This window comes from Dufourea novaeangliae, unplaced genomic scaffold (genome assembly GCF_001272555.1).
Source record: "Dufourea novaeangliae isolate 0120121106 unplaced genomic scaffold, ASM127255v1 scaffold133, whole genome shotgun sequence".
Taxonomy (NCBI): domain Eukaryota; kingdom Metazoa; phylum Arthropoda; class Insecta; order Hymenoptera; family Halictidae; genus Dufourea; species Dufourea novaeangliae.
This window is the reverse complement of record NW_015374011.1, coordinates 463783-480837: the sequence shown is the minus strand read 5'-3', so window position 1 is coordinate 480837 and position 17055 is coordinate 463783. Positions and strand designations below refer to the sequence as shown.

Genomic DNA, 17055 nt, shown 5'->3' with positions numbered 1-17055 from the left:
TACAAATGACTCCACCTCGCGCGTTGGGTCTTCATTAAATTACAGCGGGGGGGGAATACGGGTCAGAGAAAGACCCTGGAAAGAATCCATCGGTGTGTGCCTCTGGTCGCGAGGGTTTGGGTTCGTGGAGAATCCTCGGAGGATGCCAAACGCTTGCGTTGCTGAATTCAAACGCGATCGTCAGACCGGTGGCCTGAAAGCCGATCTTCCTCTTAGACGTTTCCGGGTTGGTAGAAGTAGGGAAGGGGAGGTGGAACGTAAGGAAAATAAAGCGGTAGTAGAAACCGTTTCCCCTGCTAAATGAGATTCTGATACAGCGATCGGATCGCTGCGGCTCGGGCGTTGCGGAGCTCTGATAACGTTGGCGGGGGGATGCGCATCTGGTGGGGGGTTGATTTATCGGAAATTAATATGCTACGCTACCGACGCCACGGTGAAAACAGCTCGGCCCAACGATGGCTAGAAAGAGACACTCTGTAAGTTGATGGAGGTGGTTAAAGGAGGGGCGACGGTACCGAAAATTTAAAATAGATTTGCTCGAGCTGAGAGAGGATCCTCGTCGCTCCTCCCGAGGCTTATCGGGCCTATGAAGCTACGTAACGAACCGTGGAAGGGGGCTGGCTGAAGCATATTAATGCTCTTCTCCAGGATCCAGGTACAGGAACACCGGTTGCTAGTGGAACACTAGCCCCTGGACTCGAGGGACGGAAAAGCTTCTGAGTTGCGGAGATAGAGCCCCCGGACGATTCTAAGAACCGTTCCCAAACGAATTCAGGAAATGAACCGGGGTTACCTCGAGTGATCTTGACTTATGGTCTTTGGGAGAACATTGTGGGCGACGTCGACGCGTTCGTTGGCCCCAATTTGATCTCCACGTCATTTGTTAGGCAGTACCCTAGATTGCTAATGTTGTATCAGGAGATGGTAGTTTTTTATTTATCTAGTACCCCCAGTATTGCATTAGATATTTGGTTTTAATTGTTCAGGGTGAATAATGATTGGAGATAATGTGGTATTTAGGATGTTTTTAACGTATGTTGCAGGAGGTCCATGGAATAACGACGCAACGATGATCAGGATGAAGTTTTTTCGCCTGGTTCTGGCCCTTCTCGGAGGCACTCATGTCCTCTGCGCGCAGCCCTCTGCTTCCCCCACGGTGAAGAGTTCTGGTGAGTCGAGTATCGATTAATTCGATAATTGTAGACCGCGTAGCACGATATGAATCGTTCAGAAGTGATTGAAATCTCTCCAGTAATTAACTGGGAAAGCTAAGAAGTAATTGCTGGTGAGAGTTGAAAAGATTGGACTTGAAGATCAGTCTCTTGTCCTCGTTAGAGCAGGTCGGGGGATCGATTTCTCAAGTCGAATTAATCGCGTTAAAAGCACCACGCAAGTGGCTATCGTTCGTGGATCCTTAGAAATCTATAGTTATCGTGGCTGGGCGCCGCCAGGAGCCCAAAGGCTGGTATCGTTCCTTCCAGTGGTTGGTAAATACCGACGAACACGAACGCCAATGGCTTTCCGTGTAATTAACGACTGTCCATCCTCCTCGAGATTATGAAGTCTGGGCGGTAATGAAATTTGTATAAGCAGCGCAAGGTTCGCGTAGAACGATGCTGGCTTCCAAATAGGCATGTCAAAAAGACTGACGAGTAATGTGCACGCATTGTAACGACGTAATTATACGACTCCGGGTTTGACGTTCATCATCTGGCTCGGTGGTTTTCACTACCTTCTCGGCTAACGGAACATCTGTATTTCGTCGCCGCCACATTTGTCTTTCTTTCGGGGATAGTTTTCCGCGTCGATTCATCGATTCCGGGTCCAATTGGAATTGGGAATAAGAAACTTTATTTTAGAGGATTGCCATGGGGAGTAGAGAAATTCTACGTTTACTAGAAATACATTCAACTTTTAGTATACTTCCATTTAATTTACGAGTGATAGGATCTTTTTAGATTGTTATGGTGAAATCCAGTATTATATTTTTAGTCTTTGTGTAAGGATGATATTGATGCAGTCAATTGATCTATGTTGTTCAATACTTCACAGTTGACGTCTACTACACATAAATTCTATTTGCACTGTATTCAAAGATAAAATTTGCCATTTAAATAATTCTGACGAAATCCAATTCTACGTTTTCGTAAGTCCCACTATAGATATCACACTCCAACAGTCAATTGATCTGCACTGTATTATAATTCACATTAGATTCACCACTTCAAAGAAAAGCAGTCTTCATTACTCCACAATGTATTTCATCCGTGCCAGATCTTTCCCGTCCCCATCGAATACAACAAACGTCGATCGATAGACCGCAGGTTTCCGCCTTGCTACTCCCCATTAAATATGCTTTAATTCCCTCAATTTGGCGCTCGACTCGCGCGTGTAATCGAGCGTATTCCGCAGCTCATGGAGTTTTATTTTCGACCGGCTGACGGGCTCTCCATCGGGGCCTCCAGTTTTCATAGGTAACCGATTTCGTCGCGGAGTTCCGATTTTTATTTCCCTCTACCATTACTTCGACGGTCTCCGTTGATCCCCTCCTCGTCCCATAAAACCGTTTGGTATACCTGGTGGTTCGATATCCCATGTTCGTGTTGGATTCCGTTGTGGAAGAACTGCGATACAACTGCTCCCGCGGTGATACACGCGCGGCTACGCGATCGAGAATTACAGCCGTCGGACGCGGGTCCTTCGCTGGGGAAAAATGGTATTACCTCGTACAGTAGCGTTAATTTATCGAGTAATATTCCGGCTGGAACCGTTTCGAAGGCGTTTATAACACGACCCGCGAAACAAGACGCGAAATAGGTGGTCTCCTCCACCGTAGGATCCGCCATATGTCGCGTATAGAACGCGATAAATTCAATTCCGTATTCGTCATTCAAGGGGGAGGGGTCTGGCTTAATGGACGAAATTCCAGCGGTGTGTTTCGCGTTACCGTTTTATTGGAAACCGATATCGATGGATGGACTCGAGCGGACAGTAGTCTAGACCCATTCTACTTCGACGCTCGTGTTTTGTGCCCATGTCGAACTTTCTGTTCGAGTCCTCCTCGTGTCGTCTGGGCTTCTCGAGCACCACTTATCGGCTTGATTACGTTCCAGTGGAAAGAAAAAGAGCGTACGTCCGCGAGCCATTCGCTGTTCTTGCGATTACTTCGTTTAGCTTTTTGGGAATAAGTGCATTCCGCGAATATGCGCTCGTTAACCGTTTGCCTTACGATTGTTTTTACGGCTGTACTTTTAAGCATTATTTTATCGTTAATAATTTCCTAGATACAGAAGGAATTTTATTCTTGGGGCAAGTGGATTATTTACTCTAAATCTTAAATATTAATACCAATGAAACAGAATTTCACTTCGACTCAAAGAAAATTGTATACATGTTTATTAAATCCAGTTTGAAATCGACATCACGTGTCTGACTCGATGTTATAAGGCAAGGGGTTAAACGTGCACTATGACAAATCTCCCTTTGATGATAGATTCGTTCCTCGATATCGGGAATACGGGCTCCATCGTAATATTTATTTCGAGATGCTAATTAAACGGCGCGAATGAATTACTTTGTGTCGGTTCAAGAACGTACTCGTGGAGAGTAACGATGAGATTTTAATATAGGGTACGACGTCGTGTCTTTGTTTTCATTCAATTTGTTACTTTCATGGAAATCAGTGGCGAAATATACTGCGACGTGGAAAGAGCAGTGTTCGTGTCTCTTGTGACGGAGCTGGATATTAGTGATTATCATTAATATTTTCCTGTCGACTAGAAAATCGGGTTTGGCTCACAAAAGATTTTCCAACCAAGTTAATAACTATTTACACGAGATCGTAAGGCCAATGTAAGATTATCTAATCAGCAACATTAGATTACATGTTCGAGAACTAGGTCGAATATTTTGCATAATACTAACAGACCGAACTGGTGTATGACAGGTTTTTCGAAATTAGCAAAGCAGTACTTGGAGCGATTCTTACTCCAACGCAACTCCGCCGTTTACTTAAACCGTTACACGGCCAAAGTTCGGGGGAATTACATAACAATGTGCGAGACGATGGCACGTATGTATAATAACAGATAATTACACTTTAGGACTTTCGAGTTAACTCGTTCTACAATGATCCCCGCTACTAGGATACGAGATTCAGCCAACTACTCTACGTGAGGCTGTTTACTTTACCCCCACCTCCTGAAGTACTTATAGATTTACCAGTCAGCCCTCGGTTAATCTATTTCTCGAGCAAGTCTCCTTATCATTCGGTATTCATCGCACGAATAAAATCCGTGTCCAGAAAAGATTTTCAAGTGGTTGCCTTGGCAGGGATATACTCGAATATCGTTTTCGATATGGGTGGCGGTCGCTTAAGCCGCGATCAGACGATCGATTTATCAAACTCCTCGGACGACACCGTCGTCGGATATTACTTCGGTTTTTCTCCCCGTCGAAACTCTGTCCCTTCCTTCTTTTCGTCGGGTCCGTTCCCGGTCCTTATTCTCGCCGGGATTATACGCGATGGCGTGTATAATACGAGTCGCGCGGGGGAACGGTCTGACCTCAATATCATCCAGTGCAGGTTGTACCGAGGGGCGTGGGAGCGCAACCCCTCCGACAATTCCGAGACACGGTAAAAACTAAGATTACTATGCAATGCAATCAGCGGCGGTACCCGGGGTTCTTTCAGATTAAAACACAGTTCGGGATTACCGGTCGAAACTGCTGTTTTGCCGGGAGTCGCTCACCACGACCGAGATTGTTCGACCGTCCTCTCCCCCAAACCCCTTTCTCCATCCCCCAGGTGTACGACAAAAAGTTGCGCGCAACAGCGTTTCGAAGAGGGTCGAGTTGGAAGAAGACTCGGTATCGTTCGTTGATACTGTGTACTGCGTTTGAATTGTGCATTCTGGATACTATTTTGCATATTCGCGGGACATTTTTACTTGCTCCGTGGAATTGTTACCCGTGGATGGTAGCGAACGATACATGCGCTACCACTTGTTGGAGCTGTCGTAATGTTACGTTTTGTAGTTGCCCTTTTTATCGGTTATGGTGATAGGAAAGTGTCTGTATATCTTGTGTAAGGGTGGTGATTAGGTGTCTCTTGGCTGGCTGGTAGTGGAGAGGCTTCTTTATTTGGGATTGCAATGGGTCTTGCTGATGGAAAAATTGTAGATGCGATGAAGTGTTTTATTTTCCTCTGAAATCCTTTAGTAGGGAGACACCTGTTCTTGAGGTAGTAGGATACTAACGGTTTATAAATAAATGTACACACGTCTAAACTCAACTGATATTAATTATATGAACTCAACGAAGAAGCAAATTTGGATGGACTGAAGTGTCTGACCAGTGACCCCCTTTTCTACTTACAATTCGACAGTGGCGCAGTGAAAAAGGCAGTGTGTAGCCAGACATGCTTTATTTCGTCTTTTAAGTCACAAGTTGTTGAAATTACGTCTGTTTAGTTAATAGAGGCTATTGATGCTGCGATGTTAATTTTACGCAAAAATTTCGTGACGGTATTTAACCCTCCATGACCCTCTTTATTCTTAAAGCTTCCAGACCTATTTTTTTGTATCTTACAAGTTTCCGAAAAATGTGAAAAAATTGAAGGATACTCCCCAGGGTCTGTACTATATGATCCAATAGTTTCTAATTTTGAATGTTACCAGGTTTTTTAAAATAACGATCCCTTCGTTTCGGAGATATTTTAGCGCGAAATTTCGTTTGTGTCACAAAAGACTCAGGTTAAAAAAATCCAGACTAATTTTGGTTGACGTGGTAGTAAAATTGTGAAAGCTTCAATGTCTATATCACCTTCCTAACTTATTTTCCGTTTTTAACTGGTCACTTTATTGGCCGACTAGCATTTCATTTTATTCGTATAATTTCGTATCTTCGTGAGTGCATACAACTAATTTTCACGCTCTCGTTCGTCGAAAGAGCGTCTTGTAGCGTCGATGTCCTTCCACGGAATACCACGAGCTACTTGCCACCAGCTAATAAGCTTGAGGTGTATTTTTGAACCTGTTTTTTTCTTCTTTTCGTGACCGAGATCGCGAGAGCGCCATGGAAATGTGTCGCCTCTGACGGCGCCGCGACACTTGTCAGCGAAAATTGAAGTGCTGCCCGGAGAGAGAGAGAGAGAGAGAGAGAGAGAGAGAGAGTGAGAAAAAAGAGCTGAAGTCTCTAGGACACACCGTTAATTTTATTCGGTTTTCGAATCGGTCGCGAGAATCGGCCCGACGATCGCGACGAACGGAATTCCGCATCGAAAATTATATCGCGAGTCCCCGTCTGTTATAAATTTTATCACTCGGTACCCGAGCCACCACGGATCGAATTAATGGTTATTTTATTCATACGAGGCGGTCTGGTTTCCTTTTGTTCCGTCCTGTATTTCGTACTACGATTGTCCGCGACAGAAATTTCGTGATTAATCGCTTCGGTTCTTATCCAACGGGCGGGGGAGGGGAGCCCGATTCAAACGATGACCCGAAAAACAAGGGCGAATTTCTTTCGATTCAATTTTCACCGCGGAATCGTTCATTATTCCTCCCCCACCCCATCGAAAAATACGCCGTAAATAACATTCCTTCTAATGGTAAAAAGTATCGTTAAGTGTCTTCCACCAGGGGATACCGAATTATTTCGTAGTTGACGGTGTTCCTTCTTCCCTGTTCTTTGTCGAAGAAGAAGTGAACGTACTTGGAAATTTTATTCTGTACTTATTAATTGATGTCGCGGAGACAGCAGAAAGTGTTTAATTTGATAAATTTTTATCCAATTTTCGTTTCATTCTGAACCTTATCCACGTCGAAAGGAAATACCGTGGATAGAATTGCCACGAAATAAGAATACCTTGAAAGCCCTAAGCGAGGATACTTAATCCGGAATTTTGAACCCCACATCACTATACTACCCTGTGACTTACATTATCACTAACCATTCGTAAAATTAACGTCTGAAAGAAAGCACGTTATATTTTAGAAAAATATTATTTTATATTTTATTATGTAGTCAGATTTAAAAATAACGAAAATTTAATATAGTAATTATTCCGCATAATCTGGGCACATGTTTGCAAGGTGACAGGTTCGAGGTCGTAATTGTTACGATAATTTATCGATCTAGGTTTAAATAGACGAAGGAATTAACTTCAAAAAATGTACCTAAAGGAATCGTGAGGTGATGGTATTTTCGAGGACAGAAGGGAGATTGAACGAACACAGATTCAACGGAACCGAGTGTTGGTAACAGGATGAACGCAGACGCAATTAACCGGGGCAAAGTTTGATGGCCGAGAATGTGAGAAAAGGCGGAATCAACTCAATGGCCAGATCGAGAGATGGCCAGAGGCGTGGGGTTGTAGGCTAATGCATAAACAATGCGCCGTTTATCCGCGTTGGGGATGCAACCCCAATGAATAATAAACTACCCTACAGACAACGCGGATAGATAGACCCGGGGTTCTCTGGCGCGGGCGGTGTCGCTGGTGGGAGGATTATCGACGAAAAAGTACCCCTGGCGATGACCCCACAAGGGTGTGAATATTATTGCTTTCAAGATTCCACCCTCCTACACGCGCCATTTGGCCCGTGACATCCGCACGCCTTATCGATGTGCTCGGTGGAACCGGGGGCCTTGCATGGAGACGACCGAAATTCCAGGCAATAATACAAATGGGGTATAATCTTTTTATTGAACGTTACCCTAATACCGGTGGAATTTTCTGGTGGGTCGATATCTATGGGATATAGGCTCTAGAGAATGAATATCGAAATCTCATAAAAATAAATTCAGTCGAGGATCCCGTCAGAAAAGCGACGATTCATGTAATATTGATGTGAACTTAAATGCACAGGTGAAATGACGATATGTCTGAACGTGAGACGATTTCCAGTAAAGAAAAAGTCACATTTGCTTTTATTTTCAAAGGGGAAAAAAATATAGAAATTTGTAATAAACACACCTAGAAAGATCTAAAATATAAACGCCCTACTGAAAATCGATAATGGGATATTTAAGTAGAAATAGGGCGCACTGGTCAGACAGATCAACCGGTCCTGACTTATCGAAATCCAATTTCATTTGAAAATGAAGGTATACTAGAAAAAGTTTTATCCCTTTCTATCTATAATTATACGCGAAATCAATCATCTGGTCTATTCATTCCCCAGTTCTTCGGATACAGTTTCAGAAAATGATTTTTCCTAGAGCACAACTGGTGACACGATAAATTCTGTCGGATTACTTTCGCGTAGGGCGGGATCTTTCAGTCGTTTGAATCGCACGAGACAAACGATATTTGCGAAGTTTTATGGAATTCATTATCCCGTTGAGTCGCGGGCAGCGGTGGCCGGCAGAAGCTCGAAAGGTTTAATTGCATAAAGCGGGGAATTACGGGGAATAAGTCGCAGCCTGGGCTCTGAAGGGGATGGGGGACGTGAGCGCGTGAAACGCGGATAATTAAAATGGTTCGCGGGCATCGCTTAAATTTTCGGGAAACTCTAATTTCGCCCCTTCATTTTTCCCCCTATTAACATATTCCGCGGTTCCCCCGCAACGCAGCGAGAAATTACGTTGCGGGGACAGTTTCGGAAAAATTTACGCGACCCGGAACCGTTGCGTCCTCCGTCGTCGTCGCCTCACGTGCGCTTTCATGGTCTCGCGACACCTCAGCGTCCCTTGGTCCTTGCTGGCCCGCAAAACAATTTCAATTTCCTCGTCTCGCGGACAAAAACCCCCGTGTGTCCACGCTTAATTTCACTCCACGCGTTCGCGCCACGCTATCTCGTTTGCCAGGACGCTTCGCCGTTAGCGTTTTCGGGGCTAACTGTGCCGTGCATCCGATGCACGTAATGCGCACTCCATCAGCGCAGTTTGCGGTTAAGCCGCGAGAGGAGCCGCCTACAGCGGGACAAAAAGAGGAGCTTGAGTTACGGGGAGCAGGTGATTATCGTTATGCCGACCTCGAAACAATTCGGTGCCGTTTGTCGCGACGATGAAGGCGCTGATAACCGTTTCATTTTCCGGGGGAAACTGTTAGACTGAGCTTTCGGGAGGATAGACGTGAGGGGATGAAGATTTTGTTATTGTTAGTATGGGTAGAATATGTGTCACGGTTATGTTTATCACTCAATATTTGCGGGACGTTCGAACATAGGGAAACTAGGGTAAGGAATAAGAATATAGCTCCTGGTGGGTCGTGAAATGGAAACGAATGGGGGCGGTTGTTTTGAGAGTTGTAAAAAGGGCACGAAAGGGAGGGTTTCGTCTTGGGTATGCTAGTGGACTCGTCAATAAAGGCGAGTTGGAATTGTACTTTCAATTTGCATCGTGCACATTAATCCACAATACATTCAATTCATCAAAAGTAGGGTCGTGGTCTACTTCCTTCATTAGTCACTTTGGATATTCACTTTGAGAGATGAAGTTTTCTTTAATTGGATAAAATGTGATCCAATCAGAGATGAGTAAACTCATTATCTAGATAAAAAGTTTCGAATAACGATTAAAATATAAAAAAATGTATTTCGTCATTTTCAATTGTTTAAACGTGGAAATTTCAATTTTTATAATCAAATAATACTTCTTTATGAATGAATCGACATTTGTCGAACAATTATTTAATCTCATTAACTGTTTAAAGCTCAGGACAACACCCTTAGATCCTGCTGCTTTTCACTGTGTATCATTCGAATAAAATTCTGCCCAGCACTGCGGTGTATCAAGCTAATCATATTCACTTCTTTCGAATCGGGACCGAAATGGGGGTGTCTGATGACGTGCTCTGGAGGAGATTATGTAAGTGTAAAGTCTCGTGAGGCAGGAAATACTGTCTTTTAAATTAATTTCAGGCAACGTTCGTCGTCGTGCAGAGAAGCGACGAAAGCTGTTTGTCTCTTCGTCGTGTAATGCTTTCAGTCCTCATACAACCCTCCCACGCGCTACACCACCCTGTTCCTCCCTCTTTCTGTTCGATCCAAACCATCGTTTGCCAGGCGTTTTCGTCTATATCGTGTCCTCCCCGCGCCGGTTGGACCAGTTCCAATTGCGAATTGAACCGTTCGTAACTGTTGAACGTGAATTATGGCGTTTATTTATTCTGCCCTGTCCCTCGTGCCCATCTGCCCCCGCCCCGGGTTGGCCAGCCTGTTCGCAGCCATCCATCCTGCTACGCCCCCGAAATCAGTGCCTCGCGTACGATGGCCCGATTGTGTAACGACGCCGATTTCCCTTGATTATAATCGAATCGGTCATTGGAGGACCGTTTCCACCGTGCCCGGCGTTTTGCGGGTCACAGATTGAAAGTGATAGAAATAAATGATTATTTTTAACATGTTCTCTGCCCGTGATCTCGGGCAACTTCGGGACTATTAATCTCGTCGCCGTTTCTGTCCCCTTCCTCCAGCTAAACAGGCTATTTATGGTTTGACCAATCATTACCAAACGATCCGATTTCTCGGGACTTTGATTATCCCTGGTGTGTATAATCGATATCTACGGGTCACAGAGAAATATTATCCTTCATCGATAACATCCATGATCTGTCGTTTATCACGATTCCTCGTCCAAAAGACATCTGTCCAGATTCATCAATTATCCATGTTTTATTTCAGTCCATAGTATACTCAAAGTATAAGATGTCGTATATAGTCGGCGTGATTAATCAATTTTCAGAGGAAATTCCAACGATAATACGCAACAGTAGCGAGGGCACGAGGCGTCAGGAAATGCATTGGACACTCGACACAGTGCACAATGGGAAATACTTAGAGAATGGGGTGGGAAACGGGGTGTTCCTCTCATGCCAGTGGTATATATCCGTTGGGAGGGGCACGTATGCGTGAGCATGCACGATCTTCATTACTATGTCGTCGCCATTATTCCGTATCGGAGCATCCAGTCGGGGCTGTGTGACGGAAAGTTTCAGACGTTGTCTGAGTAGTTTATGAATACCGCGACGCCGGGATGATTGTGGCCGCGGCGGATGACTGGGGTCGCTCGAGATGCCGGTGAAAACGAGGGTGGGGGAGGCAGAGACCGGGCAGACGTTTATCAACCCTCTGTCCCTGACATGCTGCACACAGAGAGACATCAGGGGCTGTATACGCAGACACACGGGGGTAGGCCTTCTTCTATGTACCAACGCGAGATACTCTCGCCCAGTCATCGGGTGGCGTTATAACTCAAACGCGAACGAGGAGACCCCTTTGACTGATACTAGAAGATATTACTTTTATACACGTGATACCGCATCAGTTCCTCGAGACAAAGGCAGAGTCGGGGGAGAATATATGACGGTGGAACGACGGCAGTCGTATGGACGACGTGCGCTTCAATTTCACCGGAATGACAGTAATTTTCTACTTCCTTCTTCTACCCCATCTTCGATACCGTTTTTTAATATTTTCTTTTTTTATTAATTTCTCGATTCACTTGCTTTTGCGACGTGGAACCGAGGGGAACGGTGCTTTTTCTTCGAGACGTTCGAACGAAACAAGACGTTCGAGAAATCGTCGGGGGCGTTTTGAAAAGGACAGTACCCAGAGGGAACTGGTTTTCCGGAGAATCTACGATTGGAAGTTCGATTAAATTTATCGGGCGGATGATGGTGGTACTCGAAGTCTGTCTGTTCTGGGTTGAGGGAATCTGAACAGTTGTCTAACCAGGTTCGGGTATATTCTACTGCCAGTATAGCTACTTGGGTAATGGAAGACAATATACAGTAAATTCTTGATAACTGTTCGAAAGAATCTCTACATTAACCCTTATCCGTCCCTCGTGTCAATTTGACACATTTTTCCCTTAAGAAATGATGCCATTTTGTCAGTTCTCAATTAATTTATCGTGTGTCCTCGACAAGGGTAATTCTTACTAACTCGACGTTCCTAAAATTTCCGATGATAGCGTCGAAGTTAAAGGTACATCCCCTCCAAAAATTCAGCTTCTCGTCGTCAGGAGATCCCATGGTCATAAGAACGGTGGTGGAAGGATCTATTTGTCGGTGGGGCGAACACCGCCGCGATGATTTGTGTGGAGGATTAATTCACCCCGTCGTGGGCCAATAAAATTTCCTTAGACCCGGTCTTCCGCGTTTTACGAGCTGCGGCCGCGATGAGAGGCGTGACTGATCGCGGCCCGGGGGTGTCATTTTATCTCCGCGCGCAGCACGCCGGAAGACTTTGACTAACGATATTGCCGCAACAACTTATTTGTTATCGGAATTGCCTATTACTTACCGTATTGGACAATATGTCTGCCGTCCTGGTCGCCTATCGCCGTTACCCGCGGACGCACGAATTCCTTTCCAAGGCTTGCGATCGATAATTACGGTACGATATTTGTCCCAGTCTGGGAGCTAGTGATATAGCTCGTGTTACCTGAGATTGCCTTGTAGTATCGTTGGGACGACGACGACGACGACGGTGGTTCTTAATCGCGATCTCCGTCAGCGGAATAAAGACGAAACGACGGGAGTTGTCTCTTTCATTTGTCAGCCCATGAGAATTTTATAGCGTGCACAGAGGGAGTAAGACACGGCGCAACAAGATAATGGAAACGTCCTTCCTGAACTTGTAACCGTTTTTTTTTTTTACCGCGACTTCCGCAACTCGGCACGGTGAAGATAGTTCGAGCGAAATGCGGTGTGCATAATATCGCGAAGGAGAGAGAAAGGGATGGAATGGAGTCAAATATGGTGCGTATACGGAATCCTGGGACAGAAAGGTACAACGTTGAGCGTGATTAAATAGAGGTTTCTCTGTTTGTTTCGAGGATGCCTGGAGGATGTATACGAGTTGTTTGGTCGTTAGTTTCACGCTAGCAGAATGAAGATGCTTCTTTTTCTTCATGGAAGTGGGAAGAATATAGAGCGTGTCGTGTAACTTGTGGTACAACCCGGTAGGAGATGATTCCACGTGAAAAAATGAGTCGAAAATGTAGAATAAAAGTTTTTCATTTGATACTGTTTCGGGAATGTTGACTTTGAATATCTGCTGCACATCTGTACAATTGAAGAGATCAGGGGTGGGTAAGTTCTTCCGTAATCAGAGCCAATATAATATTTTTTAATGTTCAAGAGTCACAGAAAATATTATTTGAAAATTGTTTTTATATTTTCTACTATACATTAGTCATATGAAAGTTTACGAAAACTGGGATTGAAACCCAATATTGTTTCGGGAGCCGCACAGAGTAGCTTTATGAGCTGCAGTTTGTCCACTGTTGGAATAGGACTTTGCTCGCGCGTCTGTTCACTGCATTCTGTTTCTACTTACCACCATGCCGTATGCACACGGTACAGATTAATTTTCAAAGTAGAATTTCTCGAAAACAATATGTCAAATGAACCAATTTTATTCTACATTTTCGACTTACTTTCTCGTGTAGAACCACCACTTTTTCAGTTGTTCTACCAATTATATCACACCTTGTATACAGAGTGAACCACGAATCGTGATCAGTAGAGATTACTCTGTTATTAGCAGTCCGATCGAAAATACTTTTATCAGGTATAGATATGATATAGGTATGAATATAACAAATTTTTTGTGAACTCTTTTTTATCATGATTTTTCAAGATCACCCTCAATTTTTTGCAAATACACCTACAATTTTTGTACGCCTAACACATGTTTGTTATGATACTTACCGAATTCGTCTTGAAATCCTTTAACAGATAGGCGTAAAAAAATGATAGGTGTATTTGTAAAAAATTGAAGGTGACCTGTGGTTCACCTTGTATAAAGAAGCGAATTGTGTTGTCCAATCATCGTCGTTACAATGTCATCTGTATAATAGATGTTAGAACGAGGTAAAATCAAGTCCACATACATTTTTCTATGAAATGAAGAATGATAAATGTAACACTGGGGTAGATGATCGATTAGATGAAATTCGTAAGAAAGGAGTGTTATTAAGGCGCCGGACACGCTGGATCGAATTAATGGGGGGGTTTATTTCAGTCTATCGGAGACAGGAATCACGGTGATTAATTTGATCGTTTGTTTCGCGTCACGTACACGTGCGCGCGCGTGTCCCCACACGAACGCGTGTCGATCGCACGTGTAAATATGCGCATGTACAAACACCGGTTCGGTTTAATTGAAAGGCGAAATGCGTGTACCCGAGGCTACGAAGATATTAATTAGCTTTCAGAGTTAATCGCGTCCTCCGTGATACCCGTGGCGTCCAGAGTCTACATAATTTCACGCGACGCCATTGTGATTCCTGTGCACGCACAGACTTCGATCCACGGACGATCTATTCCGATGGATCCTCGCTGGTCTCATAATTGATATCCCATACAAATTATCGCCCCGTGGATACTGACAACGGAATGAACCTGGTATTTCATGAGCTGATTTGTTATTTTATTAAACTGGTTACGATTATGGAAGATACATCGAACTCTGGTGATTTTGGAATTCACTGAAAAGCCTTTCGAACAAATTAATGAAAAGTGGGATTTGTTTAAGCTATTAGAATTTTCCTTTAATCTTGGACTATTGTTCACGAGATATTTATTGAAAATATGAGCTTGTCCCATGCGGTTCCGAATCACCATTAGTATCAGAATCAACATTCACCGCTTTGTTATGCGACCGCCCTAGCAACGGGAGTGATTGCTTTAATTCAGGGCTTGTCACAGTCGTTCGTGCATAGCTCGTTAAATAATTCGAGAAATTCTGATCCACGTTGATTCGAGATAAGCGATATCCCTGCGCTCTGCAATCGACCGTGATTCGTTCGAATGATCCTTTGAATCAAGCTCGTTACTGGGACCGGGGGATAAGTGTCGTGCGTCCGTGTGTCTACGAATAAAATCAATGTATAAAATTCATCGACGTTTGATTCCAGTAGCTGTTCGTGTACCCGTGTCATTCCGGTCCACTCGAACGAGTTTAATTGCTTGTTAATTTCATGGTGCATATATGTATACATCAAGACAGGTGTCTCTGTGATAGATTTCTCTCTTTCCATTGACATTTTTCACCACACACTGTATTATCATTAATATTCAACGTCATCGTGCTTGCTCAAGAACTTGATTACCAGTTCCTTGGACATCTCTATTTAATCACGGATCCTTATCGTCTGGTTTAAAGCTTTAGAATTTGTATGTATTTTGGGAAAAATGGAGAGATTCCCCATGGAATCGATTTACCTAGAATAGTGTTTCCCCTGACGACCTCTCCTTGTAAGTGCCAAGAAGTCTTCGATCAATAATCGATGATTTACTGTACTTTGTATTAATACTGTTACTGTCTTTTTCATTCCAGATAAATGTTATTTAGGGGAGTACCTACTTCCCGCGATCGATTTAATCCCGTGAAAAAAAAAATCGTTTCCAGTTTGCCGCGAGAAAGTGCAGGGTATAATTTTTCTCATTCGTCCTCCCCATCGTCCGTGTCGTCCGTGGATTTGCCATCGTTGTTCAGCATGCACGAGCTGCGGAGGTGCCCGCGATTAATCCATAAAATAGATACTCGCTGTGCAACGCATGTTCAACAGCAATTTCATCGCGCGCCTTCCTTTGTTTTCATCCCCCCCCCCCCCCCCCCTCATCCACCTGAAACGGTCACGCGGCTGGCACGAGGAAACGTGACGTGAACATTTATTCAAAACCACCGACGCTGGGCCACGTTTCGTTTCGCGTGTCGCGAAAGTACGGCCGGCTCTTAAATTTTCCCGCTGGCGAAGATTTACGGGTGGCCGCGGACCAATGACTGTTTCAATGACAACATGAATAATTCCGGGGGAGGAGAAAAAAAAAAATATCGCCGCCCCGCGTGGGTTGGGTTGATTAAACTCGCCGGCGAATTAAATCAGAGGAGAAATATTAGGTCGTCGCATACGAAATGTACCGCGCGTCTCCGCGAGTCGAATTTTCCACCGCGTTAAAACAATAACCCGCTTAATAATTCATGGCGTTGAATTATATCGACGCGAACGACAGGACTTTCGTTCTGTGTATTCAAAGAAGGATGGCCTTCTTGCATAGAAATGCGAAATTTCACGGATCACCGGGAACGACTGAAATTTTATCTACGATTCAGCTGCGGAGGTGTGTACGATTTTCTGAACTTTGTTTGCAATAACATGGGAAAACATAGTGATGCATAATTTGTATCGAATAAGTTGGAAGATACAATCATGGGTCCATAGTCCAATTAACCTATTTGTTTTGTTTGAAAAAAATGATGCAAATTGATCCTTAACGCGAAATTTGTTTTTATTTAATTTAATTGGAAATGTCTCAGCAAGTATAAAATCTTGATATTTCATTAATTGGGCAGTCTAGACTAATTGGTTGGTACAGTATAATGCGTGTATATGTACGATAACAATGCAAATGGGTTAAGTAGACGTCTTGGGATTCTTAATAAGAATAATAATAATATATATTTTATTGGGAAGAACCCTTTGGTACAAATATAGCATGAATTTATACAAGGACACGTGAATAAAAGATGAAACAAAATGAACACAATAGCAATGGCAAAAATATAATAATTATTTGAGACTATGTAGGTGGTAATTTATATTGAAATGTATTTAATGATAGGTCAAAAAAATGGAAAATTTCATCGAAAGTATTGGCCACTGTATATAAGCGGCTTAATGGTTTTAACTTACCGTAATTGGTTCTGTGATATTGAACGTGGAACAAAGGATGAGTTCTGAGATTACGTGCAGCTAATTGAAATTTAATGCTTTCTGGTATTCCTGGGCAAGCAATGCGGCCGTTAACAATCTTAAACAAGTACAGAAGATCTATCGATTTTCTTCTGTTTTCAAAAGTGCACTGATTCAGTCTGCTTAAGTACGGCTGATACTTGTGATTGATAAGATACATAGGGTCACTTATAAAAAAGCTAGTTCTTCTGAAAAATCTATCTTGGACACGTTCAATTAAAACACGTTGCCCATTAAGGAGCCCAGATTATAGAGGTTTGATTGTACTCGTGATTGTATCTTCTAACTGATTCGACGCGAATTATGCATTAATGTATTTTTTTGTTGAAAATGTTACATACCTCT

The 17055-nt window shown here is 43.5% G+C and overlaps 1 protein-coding gene across 1 annotated transcript in view; it reads left to right on the top strand.

Moving 5' to 3' along the window:
* Nucleotides 1–1069: 1069 nt before the first annotated feature.
* The window catches only part of LOC107188542 (lachesin-like), a 157064-nt gene continuing 141078 nt past the window's right edge, over nt 1070–17055 (top strand). The window contains exon 1 of the mRNA XM_015576844.1: nt 1070–1169. Coding sequence (XP_015432330.1) covers nt 1070–1169 — 100 coding nt within the window. The remainder of the gene's footprint in view (nt 1170–17055) is intronic.